The sequence below is a fragment of the Haliotis rubra genome, unplaced genomic scaffold (assembly GCF_003918875.1).
Source record: "Haliotis rubra isolate DU_JTF1 unplaced genomic scaffold, ASM391887v1 Scf218, whole genome shotgun sequence".
Classification (NCBI taxonomy): Eukaryota; Metazoa; Mollusca; class Gastropoda; order Lepetellida; family Haliotidae; genus Haliotis; species Haliotis rubra.
Genome location: NW_025766203.1, coordinates 510,552 through 524,895, shown reverse-complemented (window position 1 = coordinate 524,895; position 14,344 = coordinate 510,552). Strand labels below are relative to the sequence as shown.

Genomic DNA, 14,344 nt, shown 5'->3' with positions numbered 1-14,344 from the left:
ATGCAGTGTGTGTGTGCGTGTGCTTGTAATTGTCCAAATTCATGCTCGAGATACAATGCCACAGTTCAACAATGGCTACCAACTCAAACACAGTACAAGTGTTCACAACCTGTCAGTCCCTGCTTTCTCCTCAAACAGGGTACCTGTGAAGATCCGGGTTAGAATGAACCTTCAGTAACCCATGCTTGTCGTAAGAGGCGACTAACGGGATCCGGTGGTCAGGCTAGCTGACTTGGTTGACACATGTCATCGGTTCCCAATTGCACAGATCGATGCCCATGCTGTTAATCACTGGATTGTTTGGTCCACACTCAATTATTTACAGATTGCCGCCATACAGCGGGAATATTGCTGAGTGCGGCGTAAAACAAAACTCACTCACTCCTCACACAGGGTAAAAACATTTGTTGTTATTCAATATTATTATACGATATTTATATTGCGCACATATCCACGCAGCTAGTACATGCTCAAGGCACTGGTATTTTCCCCTCGATCATTGGATGTCAATCTCAACGGCACATCGTATTATCAATCTCAACTCCCCGGGGATCATACAACTCTTGCAGCCACTAGGCGCACCGAGTTAGTGTGACTTTCCCATCCTTACGAGGTACCCATTTACAGCTGGGTGGACTGGGACACATAGTCACAGTGCTTTGTCCATGTTCACTGCACGTTGCTGTACCCGCAACTAGGTGTTTGCACGTATTCATGTACCCACCATCTGGTCATATACCAACGGATTCGTGGATTCTTTTAAGTGCACAGGGTTGTGTACTGTACACTACAAAAAGAGTCTGCACACAAAGTTTCACACCCGGTCACAGGTGGGCTGCATCCCGACAACTCAAGCTCGCTGGATCACTAGCCTGGCGCCTTAGCCAGCTCGCCCACCTCGCCTATGGGCACTATATGGATAACCGCTGCATCATGCAAGTCTGCTATATTAGAAAATCTCCATGGTGATCCCAGCAATGTTGGTTGTTGGTTTGTTGTTTAACTCCACACTCCGCAATATTCCAGCTATATAGTGCCGGTCTATAAATAATCGAAGTCTGGACCAGACAATCCAGTGATCAACAGCATGAGCATCGTTCTACGCATTTGGGATACGATGACATGCGTCAAGCAAGTCAGCGAGTCTGACCACCCGATCCGTTAGTCGCCAAGCATTGGTTCCAGAAGACCAATTCTCACCAGGATCTTCACAAGGAATATCATGAGTCAACAGAACAACAGAAACAATAGTTACAAAAACTAGGAGTGTTTTTACTACCATTTGAATAGTACAATGACAATCAATTTTTCTAGAATTGAAGCTGAGATTATTTCTACACTATTTGCAAACACTGAGAAAGTGTTCCAGAAACTATGAAGTTCCAAACTTTTAAACTTTATACACCCTGTTCTGTAGGATTAAAAATATATATGTGAAAACAATCAAAAGCAGCCAATTATCCATCCAGTAGTGTCAAAATATACCATAGGTTGCTGCAGCCTGAAAATGACATATTTTAAACTCTACATACATTCATAATCCAGGACCAAGTTCTTCGATATAAAAGAAAAATAATAGAGAACATCATTTTCCGCAACAGAACACTGTTGCTATGGAGAACACTGTTGCTATGGCTACACAAACATCAAGAGAAATCATCATTTGTACAGATTCTAAATCTCATGGTGAATTCCATGTAACAGCAGGATAAAGGTATATGTCAATTGCTGCCTCCAGTTTGTCTCAATTATCCAGAATATTACATGTCTGAAATTAAATAGAAACATTTACCACTCCCAAGACATAGGGTACAAGTCACACAAAGACTTATCAATGCTTTGGCTAGAACCTGGACTGACCACTGGACTGACCACTTGACATTCCAGAGGGAGAAACCCGGATTTGGTTCATGAAATGCTGAAAATATAATTTGGACAAAGGTTTTACAAACACAAAATGTATAGAAAGGTTGTCATGAAATAAATACAGTTGTGAGAAAAAATCCTGGATTGGACTCAACCAAACAAAAGTACTACAATCTGTCCTTTACACAGTGACATCCCAAATATTAGATAAGTTACGTCTTGTGTAAGGTCACACAAAATCCCTGTCCACACAGCCAAGACCAGTGAAACATTGTCAGGTGCTTGAGCTTCCTTCTGAAATAAAGCTATGTTCCATAATAATCAACGAATTTGAATTACTGTGTACACATGTGGTGATAATGTATTATTTGCACCTTTATTGTAAAAATACCAATACAGAGATCAAGGTCAACATGAATGACACAAAACCAAAAGTCAAGGTCGATTTCAACTTCAAGGTCATCAAAAAGGTCATGGTTTCGAAGCAATGACAAGGTCAAGGTTTCCCAGGAATGTCAAGGTCAAAGTCTAGACTAAAGCATTGATAGTTCCCACAATCTACATGACATTTATAGGGAGACAGACAAACAATTCAGACAATTCACAACATGACAGACTTCCAGACATTACAGCCGACAACTGCGAAACACCCACGTACAACCAGGAGAACAAAATGTTGAACATTCACTCCAGTATTTAGAGCTAACTAAACTGACACTGAGAAGAAAGGGATTACAGGGAATATGTGAGAGGCAAGAAAATTGGAAATATTTTCTCTACAGTACCATTCACAACTACTCTTCCGAACTAGTAAAATTGTCACGAGTTTCTGTACATGTGAAAATGAGGACTGACTGTATAATTCAGCCATGAAATTCGTCCTCAGATATTTGTGTGCACTGAGTATATTGTACACCACCATGTCATCGATTCAGAGCGAGAGGGGTTAAAGCTGCGTTGAACAGTTTTTCAGCTGTATCAGGGGATGTCAACTTGATGACGAGGGGGATGTCAACTTGATGACGAGGGGATCCAAAGGTCCGTACCACTTGGGTCCACAGCACTAGGGTAATCATTATGTTCAGATTTCATGAAGACCTAACACTGTCGTAGTGCTATGAAAAACTGTTAAAATACATTAACTGGAATAAAACCATAGCCAGATTAGACCATTTTGATTCGACACTGAGGATGACGTTGTACATCATGTACATCCAACTATTCATGAAATAAATTTTGATGAAGGGGCTAACACTGGTCTGATGTCACAGGTCCATGTTGTCGTCCTCCATGAACTCACAATGCTGTGTCACGGCTGTGTGGGGAAAGCGGCGGCGGTCAGTTGCGGTCGTGCTTGAGGTCAGAACTGTCGAAGGAAACCTGGAGACAGAGAATGGTGTTCAATGTCAGATTTGTTTCATATCTCTGATATGTGTGTTTCTTTCTAGCTATATGGCAACAACATGAGAACAAACAAGTCTAGACCAGACAATCCGGTGATTGATACCATGAACATTATCCATGGTGTCCAGACTCCCCATAGAGGGTGAACTTTGTATGCTACAGACCCATGAACATAAAACAACCTGGACAGACAGAGAATGGTGTTCAATGAAATCAGATTTGTTTCATATCTCTGATATGTGTGGGGAATCGAACCTGGGTCTTCTTGATGAGCTAGCTACCCCACGCCCCTGTTACATACAAATATTCATAAACATGCATATATTTGTCTTAGGACACAGTACAATGAAAGTGTATTGATATGTTGTTTGAGGAACTGTTATTGTGAAGTTTTTATCACCTGTTTATGGAAATGGTGAAGTCACTGTATCTATGTAAAAATTGTGAAGAATGATGATGTTTCTAACAATACTCACCTGTCTCTATGTAATGATGGTGAAGGCACTGTTATGGTGATGTTTCTGACAATTCTCGCCTGTCTTTATGTAATGATGGTGAAGACACTGTTATGGTGATGTTTCTAACAATACTCACCTGTCTCTATGTAATGATGGTGAAGGCACTGTTATGGTGATGTCAGACTTCTCACCCAGTAATGATGGTGAACTTATGGTGATGTTTCTGACAATACTCGCCCATCTTTATGTAAAGATGGTGAAGGCAATGTTATGGTGATGTTTCTGACAACTCACCTGTCTTTATGTAATGATGGTGAAGGCACTGTTATGGTGATGTTTCTGACAACTCACCTGTCTTTATGTAATGATGGTGAAGGCACTGTTATGTTGATGTTTCTGACAACTTACCTGTCTTTATGTAATGATGGTGAAGGCACCGTCATGGTGATGTTTCTGACAACTCACCTGTCTTTATGTAATGATGGTGAAGGCACTGTTATGGTGATGTTTCTGACAACTCACCTGTCTTTATGTAAAGATGGTGAAGACATTGTTATGGTGATGTTTCTGACAACTTACCTGTCTTTATGTAATTATCGATGGTGAAGGCACTGTCTATGGTGATGTTTCTGACAACTTACCTGTGTAAAGATAGTGAAGGCACTTATGGTAATGTTGTTTGACAACTTACCTGTCTTTATGTAAAGATGGTGAATGGTGATGTTTCTGACAACTTACCTGTCTTTATGTAAAGATGGTGAAGGCACTGTTATGGTGATGTTTCTGACAACTTACCTGTCTTTATGTAAAGATGGTGAAGACACTGTTATGGTGATGTTTCTGACAACTTACCTGTCTTTACCACTGTCTGACTTATGTAATGATGGTGAAGACACTGTTATGGTGATGTTTCTGACAACTCACCTGTCTTCTATGTAATGATGGTGAAGGCACTGTCTATGATGATGTTTCTGACAACTCACCTGTCTCTATGTAATGATGGTGAAGGCACTGTTATGGTGATGTTTCTGACAATTCTCGCCTGTCTTTATGTAATGATGGTGAAGGCACTGTTATGGTGATGTTTCTGACAATTCTCACCTGTCTTTATGTAATGATGGTGAAGGCACTGTTATGGTGATGTTTCTGACAATTCTCGCCTGTCTTTATGTAATGATGGTGAAGAGCACTGTTATGGTGATGTTTCTGACAACTCACCTGTCTTTATGTAATGATGGTGAAGGCACTGTTATGGTGATGTTTCTGACAACTCACCTGTCTTTATGTAATGATGGTGAAGGCACTGTTATGGTGATGTTTCTGACAACTCACCTGTCTTTATGTAATGATGGTGAAGGCACTGTTATGGTGATGTTTCTGACAACTCACCTGTCTTTATGTAATGATGGTGAAGGCACTGTTATGGTGATGTTTCTGTTACCCTGTCTTTATGGATGATGTTTCTGACAACTTACCTGTCTTTATGTAAAGATGGTGAAGACACTGTTATGGTGATGTTTCTGACAACTTACCTGTCTTTATGTAATTATGGCGAAGACACTGTTATGGTGATGTTTCTGACAACTCACCTGTCTTTATGTAATGATGGTGAAGGCACTGTTATGGTGATGTTTCTGACAACTCACCTGTCTTTATGTAATGATGGTGAAGGCACTGTTATGGTGATGTTTCTGACAACTTACCTGTCTTTATGTAATGATGGTGAAGGCACTGTTATGGTGATGTTTCTGACAACTTACCACTGTTATGGTGATGTTTCTAACAACTTTGTCTTTATGTAATGATGGTGAAGGCACTGTTATGGTGATGTTTCTGACAACTCACCTGTCTTTATGTAATGATGGTGAAGGCACTGTTATGGTGATGTTTCTGACAACTTACCTGTCTTTATGTAATGATGGTGAAGACACTGTTATGGTGATGTTTCTGACAACTCACCTGTCTTTATGTAATGATGGTGAAGGCACTGTTATGGTGATGTTTCTGACAACTCACCTGTCTTTATCATTTTATGTAATGATGGTGAAGGCACTGTTATGGTGATGTTTCTGACAACTCACCTGTCTTTATGTAAAGATGGTGAAGGCACTGTTATGGTGATGTTTCTGACAGGCTGCTGTAGTATTTGACTCGGCAGACCCTGGTTCACTGAACTGGTCACTAAGTCCTCCATGTTGCTAAGGATGTCCTCTGTCCTGTCCGCAGAGTCCTCTAGGCTGCTGTCTTGTATACTGGACAACTTTGGTGAAAACATCCCCTCAATGTCCTTCACAATGGCAGGTGGCTTCCACAACACTACCTGCATACATGGTTTATTTCTGAAACAGGTCAACCATGCAAATGATTTGGGGGTGTACCTTTCTCTAAAACAGAGGAATTCTCTGAAACATGACAATCTCTTCCAAAAAAGGGCACATCACTTCACAATCGAGGCACAACTCTCCAAAGCAGGAAACTCTCTCTCAAACTGGGAACACACCATCTAAAAGGGGAACCATCTCTTGCACCTTCACATCTCTTCCAAACATCTCTCTTAAACCGGGGGACCGCCTCCGTGGTGTAGTGGTTAGAGCGTCCGCCCGGAGAGTGGATGGTCGTGGGTTCGATCCCCGACCGCGTCATACCAAAAGACGTTAAAATATGGTACTTGTTGGTCCCTGTCTGGCGCTCGGCATTAATGGGTACAACAAGGACTGGTCGGTTTGGAGTCAGTATAATGTGTCTGAGTGGGGTATTCATGCTTCACTGCGGCATGGTATCTCAGTGGGCTAGCACTATAAAACCAGCTTAAGTCTGGGCTAGTACAAGCAGCCGCACATACACATACACACGCATGCACGTCGTCATATGAGCGAAATATTCTCAAGCACGACGTTAAACCCAATTTCACCACACCTCACCTCTTAAACCGGGGGTCACCATCTCTCTTAAAATATCTGCATGAGCTCTCTCAGTCACATATCCACAATCTCAGTTAATGAAAGGCACCAACCCTCCAAAATGGGGCACAAACACTCCATAAAGAGGGGCACAAACACTCCATAAACAGGGGCACAGACTGTACCAAGAGTAGGCACTAACTCTCCCAGCAGAGCCACCAACCCTCCCAAACAGAGGGCATCCATTAAACAAGTTTTAACGGATGGATTGATATGTTTATATAGTATTGACATTTCGAACCTGCCAGTTTGTATGCCTGCAATTTCTTTCCAACTGTACTTACAAGTTTTCGAGTATTGTCTTGGGTAAGATGGTGGACTTGAGTAGGTCTTGTGGGTTGATCCCTGCTTTGATTCTGAGGCGAGGCAAACTAGAGTCAGTGTCCTTGGTTGTGCTAGGGATGTCTATACCCATGTCTTCATCCTCTAACCTGGGAAGCAAACATTCCAAGACAACTAGTGGTGGTCCGATTAATTGAAATAATCGAAGATTGGTTGTAGTGACTAAACGACCAAGCAATCGATCATAATTTCTCATAATCGAACACAACCAATTTTGGAACACTTGTTTTCATTAACAATATTTTTCACATGGTGGGATTTGTCTGTTACATTTTATAAGCACTACAAGTTCTTTTAAAGTCATGATTGAATTTATCTTAAAGGCTCCAAGAAATTTATGTTCCTAACATACTAGTCATCCTTTGAAGATGTGAAATTCTGCCAAAAAGGCCCCAAAGAACTACATGTTTTTTTCCTTATTTTCATGTGCATTAACAAATTTCATAAATGACGCTAACCAATTATTTTCGCTGATTGATCGGTTGTAATGAACCAATCATCAATTATGAGATTTTAACCAATTCCCAACACTAAAGACAACCATCAAATATCATAAAGTAGAAATGGTGCCATAACAGACTTTAAGGACATTTCCAATGTGGAGCCATGTTCAATATTACTTGGTTAGAAAGTCTTAGAAGTGAGTGATTATGGTTTTACACCACTTTTAGCAATATTCCACTAATTTCCAGCAATATCAATGCGGGGGGACACCAGAAATGGGCTTCACACATTGTACCCATGAGGGGAATCGAACCCGGGTCTTCGATGTGACGAGCAAACTCTTTAACCACTAGACTACCCCACCACCCCAGAAAGTCTTACAACTGACTGACTGAGTTTGGTTTTACATATTCCAGCAACATCATCAGAGGGGGCACCAGAAATGGGCTTCACACATTGTACCCATGAGGGGAATCGAACCCGGTCTTCGATGTGACGAGCAAACTCTTTAACCACTAGGCTACCCCACCACCCCAGAAAGTCTTAGAAAGGGATCAAATACAGAACACCTACGTATCTTAACAAAAGGGCCAAATACAGTATATCTTGAGAGACAAAAGCATAGTTACTGCTGCAAATGTCCTGCTTGTGTCAGTCATTATCAATAAGCTTGCAAGAAGAATCATCGATATTCATAAAAAATGAACGTTTGAAACATCAAATTAAACTTTAGAAAGTATGTTTCTTATTCCATCAGTCGCGTGGTATGATCAGTGCCTGTTTTATTTGTACAATGTTATCATAGTGTCCTGGTTATTGCCCACATGAGTTTTGGGGTGTGGATTGTGATAACAATCAATCATTATCTATGACTAGTATGACTGAGCTCAGATTATAGAATTGTATGTTGTGAGTGATATTACTGATAACTACATTCAGGCTAACTCTTTGGTGTCGGCCTAGGAAAGCGAAATTTCAATATTCCCTATTCCCGGTAAAGCGAAAACCAAAGTTGTGCTAGAAGTGCCGCGGAAGCGAATTGCTATGAAAACATCGGATTACCGTACATCATATTAGCGTGCGACCCCAATACTCGATCTGTGAGCCTCTTAACTGAGATGAAGTTTCAATTGTTTCAAGTTTCAGCACGTTTATACGTGACCCCACTTGTGAAAGGAAAACAAGATGCAAGTGCAGGTCATAGTGACCCAACCACCGTAATCGACAATGCTGTTAGACCCAGAGTGAGTGAGTTTAGTTTTACGCCGCACTCAGCAATATTCCAGCAATATGGCAGTGTTAGAGAGTTATGTTCTACAAAGAAGAATCTATCTCTCTAGAGACTTCAAGACTTTTTTCCGCCAGCTCAGTAAGATATACCAATGGAAAAATTTAAGGAAGCTAAATCCGAATTAGAATTTTTTTAATAAAATAAAGACTGAAGGCTCCTTTATAAGATCAAAAGCCAAATGAATTGAACAAGGGGGAAAATCATCCAAATACTTTTTACAATTTAAATCCAGAATGTGCTTCGATTAAAAAACACAACATTAGGTATTAACTATAGTTTTATTATGATCATTGTTAAAAGAATTTTTAACCTTTTTCTTCATGGCCGAATTTGACAAAGTTCCGTCAACTTTTTTTATGTAAAATATCTACTCTTAAAATGTATCCAAGTTCATTCAGATTGTTTGTAAACACTATAATTGATGTATCATTTTGTCATCTTGTTGTACATTTTGTATGTACTGTTTGTTATACTCGTGTACAACTGATACCTGTTTTCCCGCGTGAGCGGGCATCTCATTGTGAACTACCTGAGGGAAGTTGATCTGTATCATAAATTGCATTATAAATTCAAAAATAGACATCTTAGAAACTGTTCACAGGTTATTCATGAAATCTGTCCTGAAACTACGCAAGTGTACACCATCCTACATGCTCTATGGAGAGACTGGACGAATTCCTATCACTGTATATATTAAAAGTGAATAATTTCAGTTTGGTTTCAATTTGCTATCAATGTACATCAAAATATTTATCAAATTTCTACCATGACTACCGTATCAGACAACGACTCATATTTCTTTTTTTTTCTTGTGTATTGAGAGTTCCGGGAACGCTAAATTCAGTGTTCACTGTAGCTTGACCATTCCCGCGAAGAGCGACACATAAATTGAGGTGGTTTGGTCCAGATTTCACTTTCCCGGGCCATAACCCAGACAGTACCTGAAGGGCCAAGTGACTTAAGGGGCCAGAAGAAAGAGTGAAGCCAGTTTACAAACACAGCATTGTTCTCCATTAACGTTTCTCGTCTTTATCCATTACCTGTCCTCTATTTCCTTCAGCTTTTCCCAGTTGGAGTACTGCTTGTTGTCTGTGGAGTCAGAGGTCCCAGTCAAGTTCAAGCCCTGCATCCGAGCAGCCATCTTCTCGTCCGTGATGCGGACCTTCGTGCTCGGACACAATGAACTGAAACAAGAATCAACATGTCTGCTACAGAGTGAGTGAGTTTAGTTTTACACAGCTTTTAGCAATATTCCAGCAATATCACGACGGGGGACACCAGAAATGGGCTTCACACATTGTACCCATGTGGAGAATCGAACCCAGGCCTTCAGCGTAACGAGAGAACGCTTTAACCACTAGGCTACCCCACCGCCCAGTCTGCTACAGAAGCTAAACTAAACAGGTGTTTGCTTCACTACCACTTTAAAGTGAAGTTTGATTTTTGCTTAGCGCTGCACTCAGCAATTGTCCAGCTATATGAATCTGGGCCACACAATCCAGTGACTGACATCACAAGATCGATCTACACAACTGGAATACAATGACATGTATCAACCAAGACAACGAGAGTGACCCACAAATTCTGTTATTTGCCTGGCGCGTAGTAAACCATTTTTTTCATGTAAGCCTGATAGGTTGCAAATCTTTACATTTAGATAGTATTGAGGACTTTCCCAACTTTCATTTTCAAAATCATGTGTAACTGTAAGCCCGAGCTTTTTTTAAATAATGGTAGCTACGCCCCTGTTTGCCTAACCAGGATGGGTTGCTGGAGATCATATCTAACCCAGATCTTATCAGGTTCTTGGTGCAGTAAAATAGCACTCATGGGTGGAAGTAACTTTAAAATTGCTAGTGTACTCCGGTACAGTGGCACATGTAAAATCACTTGCCCTGATAATTTTTCCACTATACCAGCCATTTTCTTGTTGATTTTTTAAATAAACAACATAATTAACATTGGAAAGTCAACTGGACATCGGTACAGTGTGATATACAAATTTGCTTGCCCGAAAGAAAAAAACACTGGACGCTGACTTCGGGCAATGGGTTATTTCCACCCCTGCTGCACCTAACACAGATTACCATGGATATTTCACTCAGATACAGTATAAATGGCATGCTAATGATTCAGAAGTAACTCTGGACTCATATTATTATTTGTGTCCATTCTCAATTTGCTTGCATACAAGACACAATATTTTGAAAACAGTGTAACCCTGTGGAAAGATGGAAAGACTTACGAATCATAATGTAGTTCACAATGCCTCTTAGGCCTTCTCTGGGTGAAACTGCAGGATGCTTTAGGCTCAAACTTGGAAGTCCTGTAACACAAGGTAATCTTGTCATGATGAGAATGATGATTGGTTGGTTTGTTGTTTAACGCCTCACACACCAATATTCCAGCTATATAGCTCGGGCTGTATCAAGTCTGGACCAAACAATCCAGTGATCAACAGCATGAGCATCGACGGATGCAATTGGGATACAATGACATGTCTCAGCCAAGTCAGAAGTCCACCCGATCCCGTTAGCTGCCTCCAATGACAAGCATGGGTTGCTGAAGACCAATTTCGAACTGGAACTTCACGGGTTGAAGATGATGAGGATGATAATTTCTTCCCATGGCTCACAATTCAGCAAACCTACAACACCTGGATCCATTCCCAGAATCCCATGGTTCTTGTGATCTCAAATTATCTGCCCTTGGTTATCAAAAACATAACACCGACCAATCAAAAATGGAGACAACTCATATCGCCATGTTGGTGATATAACCAACCAACTAACATTGTAACTTGTTTGCAACTTGAATTCTGATTGGTAGCTAGATGAAGAGGCATAGAAAAGTTATTATGGGATATTTAAATAGCGCACATATCCATGCAACTAGTACATGCTCAAGGTGCTGATATTTATTTTTCCTCGATCATTGGATGTCAATCTCAACGGCACATCGTAATGACGTATTATCAATCTCAACTCCCCGTGGAGCATACAACTCTTGCAGCCACTAAGCGCACCGAGTTATTGCGGCTTTCTCATCCTTATGAGGTACCCATTCACAGCTGGGTGGACTCGGAAACATAGTCAAAGTACTTTGACCAAGTTTACTGCACGTTGCTGTACCCACAACTAGGTGTTTGCACGTATACAGGTGGCCACCATCTGGTCATATACCAATGGATTCCTGGTTTCTTTTAAGTGCACAGGGTTGTGTACTGTACACTAGGGGTTGTGACAACACTGAAAGAGTCTGCACACAAAGTTGACTCCAAGGTCTTTACACCGGTCACAGGTGGCCTCGATCGTAGTGACACCTCAAGCTCGCTGGATCATTAGCCTGGTGCCTTAGACAGCTCGCCCGCCCACCCACCATGCCCCATAATTTGCTTATAAAAATTAATAGTGGATGATCTGACATTGCGAGAAATGATCCAGAAGTTTGAGCAGGACATGGTAACACTGATACAGAGGATGGAGAATTTCATCTTCATGACGATGGCATTGAGGCATGCATTACCAAATTATATGTGCAATAGGTGAGGTGAGGTGAAATTGGGTTTAACGTCATACTTGAGAATATTTCGCTCATATGACGACGTGCATGCGTGTGTACGTGTATGTGCGGCTGCTTGTACTAGCCCAGACTTAAGCTGGTTTTATAGTGCTAGCCCACTGGGATACCATGCCGCAGTGAAGCATGAATACTCCACTCAGACACATTATACTGACTCCGAGCCGACCAGTCCTTGTTGTACCCATTAATGCCGAGCGCCAGGCGGGACCAGCAAGTACCATATTTTAACATCTTTTGGTATGACGCGGTCGGGGATCGAACCCACGACCATCCACTCTCCGGGCGGACGCTCTAACCACTACACCACAGAGGCGGTCATATGTGCAATAAGCTTCTTGGTAAATTATGAAATATATCAGTCACCAAAAAAAGGTGATTGCTGATCGCTTGCACACCTTTGATATTTTAAAACGATCACAAATCGACAGTACCATAATTTCAGACTTCGAACTCTCATTTATGCCATAACACAAACTTTTATCAGCCAAGTTTAATTATAGTGATAGATCTAAAAATATTTTACAAGAAACATGTTTTGCACTTCTGGGTAAATTTCTTTGACTTTGAGAGGCATTTAGAAAAAAATGGAGCATTTAGGAAGGATAACACTTTATGGATGAACAACTTCTTTACTACAGTGAGAGTGATAGGTGTAGGTTCTAACACTGTTAACAAGCAAGTCATGAATAGAATGAGGATAGAGAGGCATGGATGAATGTGGGTGGGCCTTTCAGCCTTATTGAGGACTGAAAAATGGATACTTACAAAGATGACTGGTTAAATGCTGTTGACTGGGATGACTGGGCTGTGAATACTATGACTGGAGAGTTCCCCTGGGGTACTGTAGTCATCCATGGCATCTGCTGGGGTACAGTGTGCTGCCACCTTGCACCTGTCCCCGGGGCTGTACGAGGTCCATGGTACGGACTGTGTGTCGTGGACACTGAGGCAGTATACATCGGTGAGGCGTAGGATACAACATTGGTCTGAGTTGGAGACGTGAATGTAAAATTGGACGTGACATTCTGTCCAATCTGACTGTTTTGATAAATGGAAGAGGGCATATGTGTAGTTTGCGTCAATGGAAAAAACGGCGATGGAGGTCGTGGACTTGGTAAATAACTGTTGTTGTTGTTATTGTTGTTGTTAAGGTAGAAGCCATAGTCTGGGTTTGCCATTTCTATCACATGCTGCGGTATAAAATCAGGGTCCTAAGATCAGCATGCAAAATCCATGCTGGCGTTGACGTAATATCCTCCTAGCCACTGAACATTCCGTCCCAGGTATCATCTATGTGAATACCATACTTGAAGAATCATATCCTGGACTTGATACCAGGAGAGTCTGATATTTCAACTTGTGTATCAAATATTTAACGGAAAATCCGTCAAAATAAACTAAGTCGTAAGTAGCTCAGGAAACACGCTTCGGGGATAACAATAACCAGAGCGAGCGTTTCAGCTTTAGTAGTAAGCTATGCTACCTCTACATTAAGGCATTATGCCTTACAACTTTCTAGGGCGACATTTCATGAAGTTTTATCACCCCTCGATAGACAAATAAGGAAATAAATCCATAGATTCATCGTTTGTACAGCAACAATGAAAACTTCGGGAACTTACTAGAGTTGCTTCCCCTTCTGTCGCAAACCGTTCCCCATTCATTGTCGTAAACCAGATGGAATTTAGTAGAAGACGAGCCCATTCATTAGTGATAGCCAGTGTCATATGTATAACCTAGCAGCATTTCTTTATGTTGTTACCACTGTTAACGCCAAGTATCTTATTCTAGAAAGGACGTCATCCGAGCATCTCTGCTTTTTATAGTGCAGTATTTCCTCAATTACTCGCACGCTACTCAATGTGCTGCACCATCTAACTGATGCTGGAACTAGACTCTGTCCAAAAAATAAACAGAAATAAAAAGAAGAAATGCGTTTCTGCACTTTGCATGAGATGCCGCTTTTATGATCATAGTTGATCTAATAGTTAAGTCGT

General features: G+C 41.1%; 1 protein-coding gene across 1 annotated transcript; it reads right to left on the bottom strand.

Moving 5' to 3' along the window:
- Positions 1-1,251: 1,251 nt before the first annotated feature.
- On the bottom strand, positions 1,252-13,986 carry LOC124277092. Its single transcript, XM_046712746.1, has 6 exons — positions 13,113-13,986; positions 11,011-11,091; positions 9,806-9,949; positions 6,973-7,119; positions 5,810-6,067; positions 1,252-3,246 (listed from the first exon to the last, which is right to left on the bottom strand). Exons 1-6 carry the CDS (start codon positions 13,523-13,525, stop codon positions 3,132-3,134), a joined length of 1,158 nt encoding a protein of 385 aa, XP_046568702.1. The 5' UTR covers positions 13,526-13,986; the 3' UTR covers positions 1,252-3,131.
- Positions 13,987-14,344: the final 358 nt, after the last annotated feature.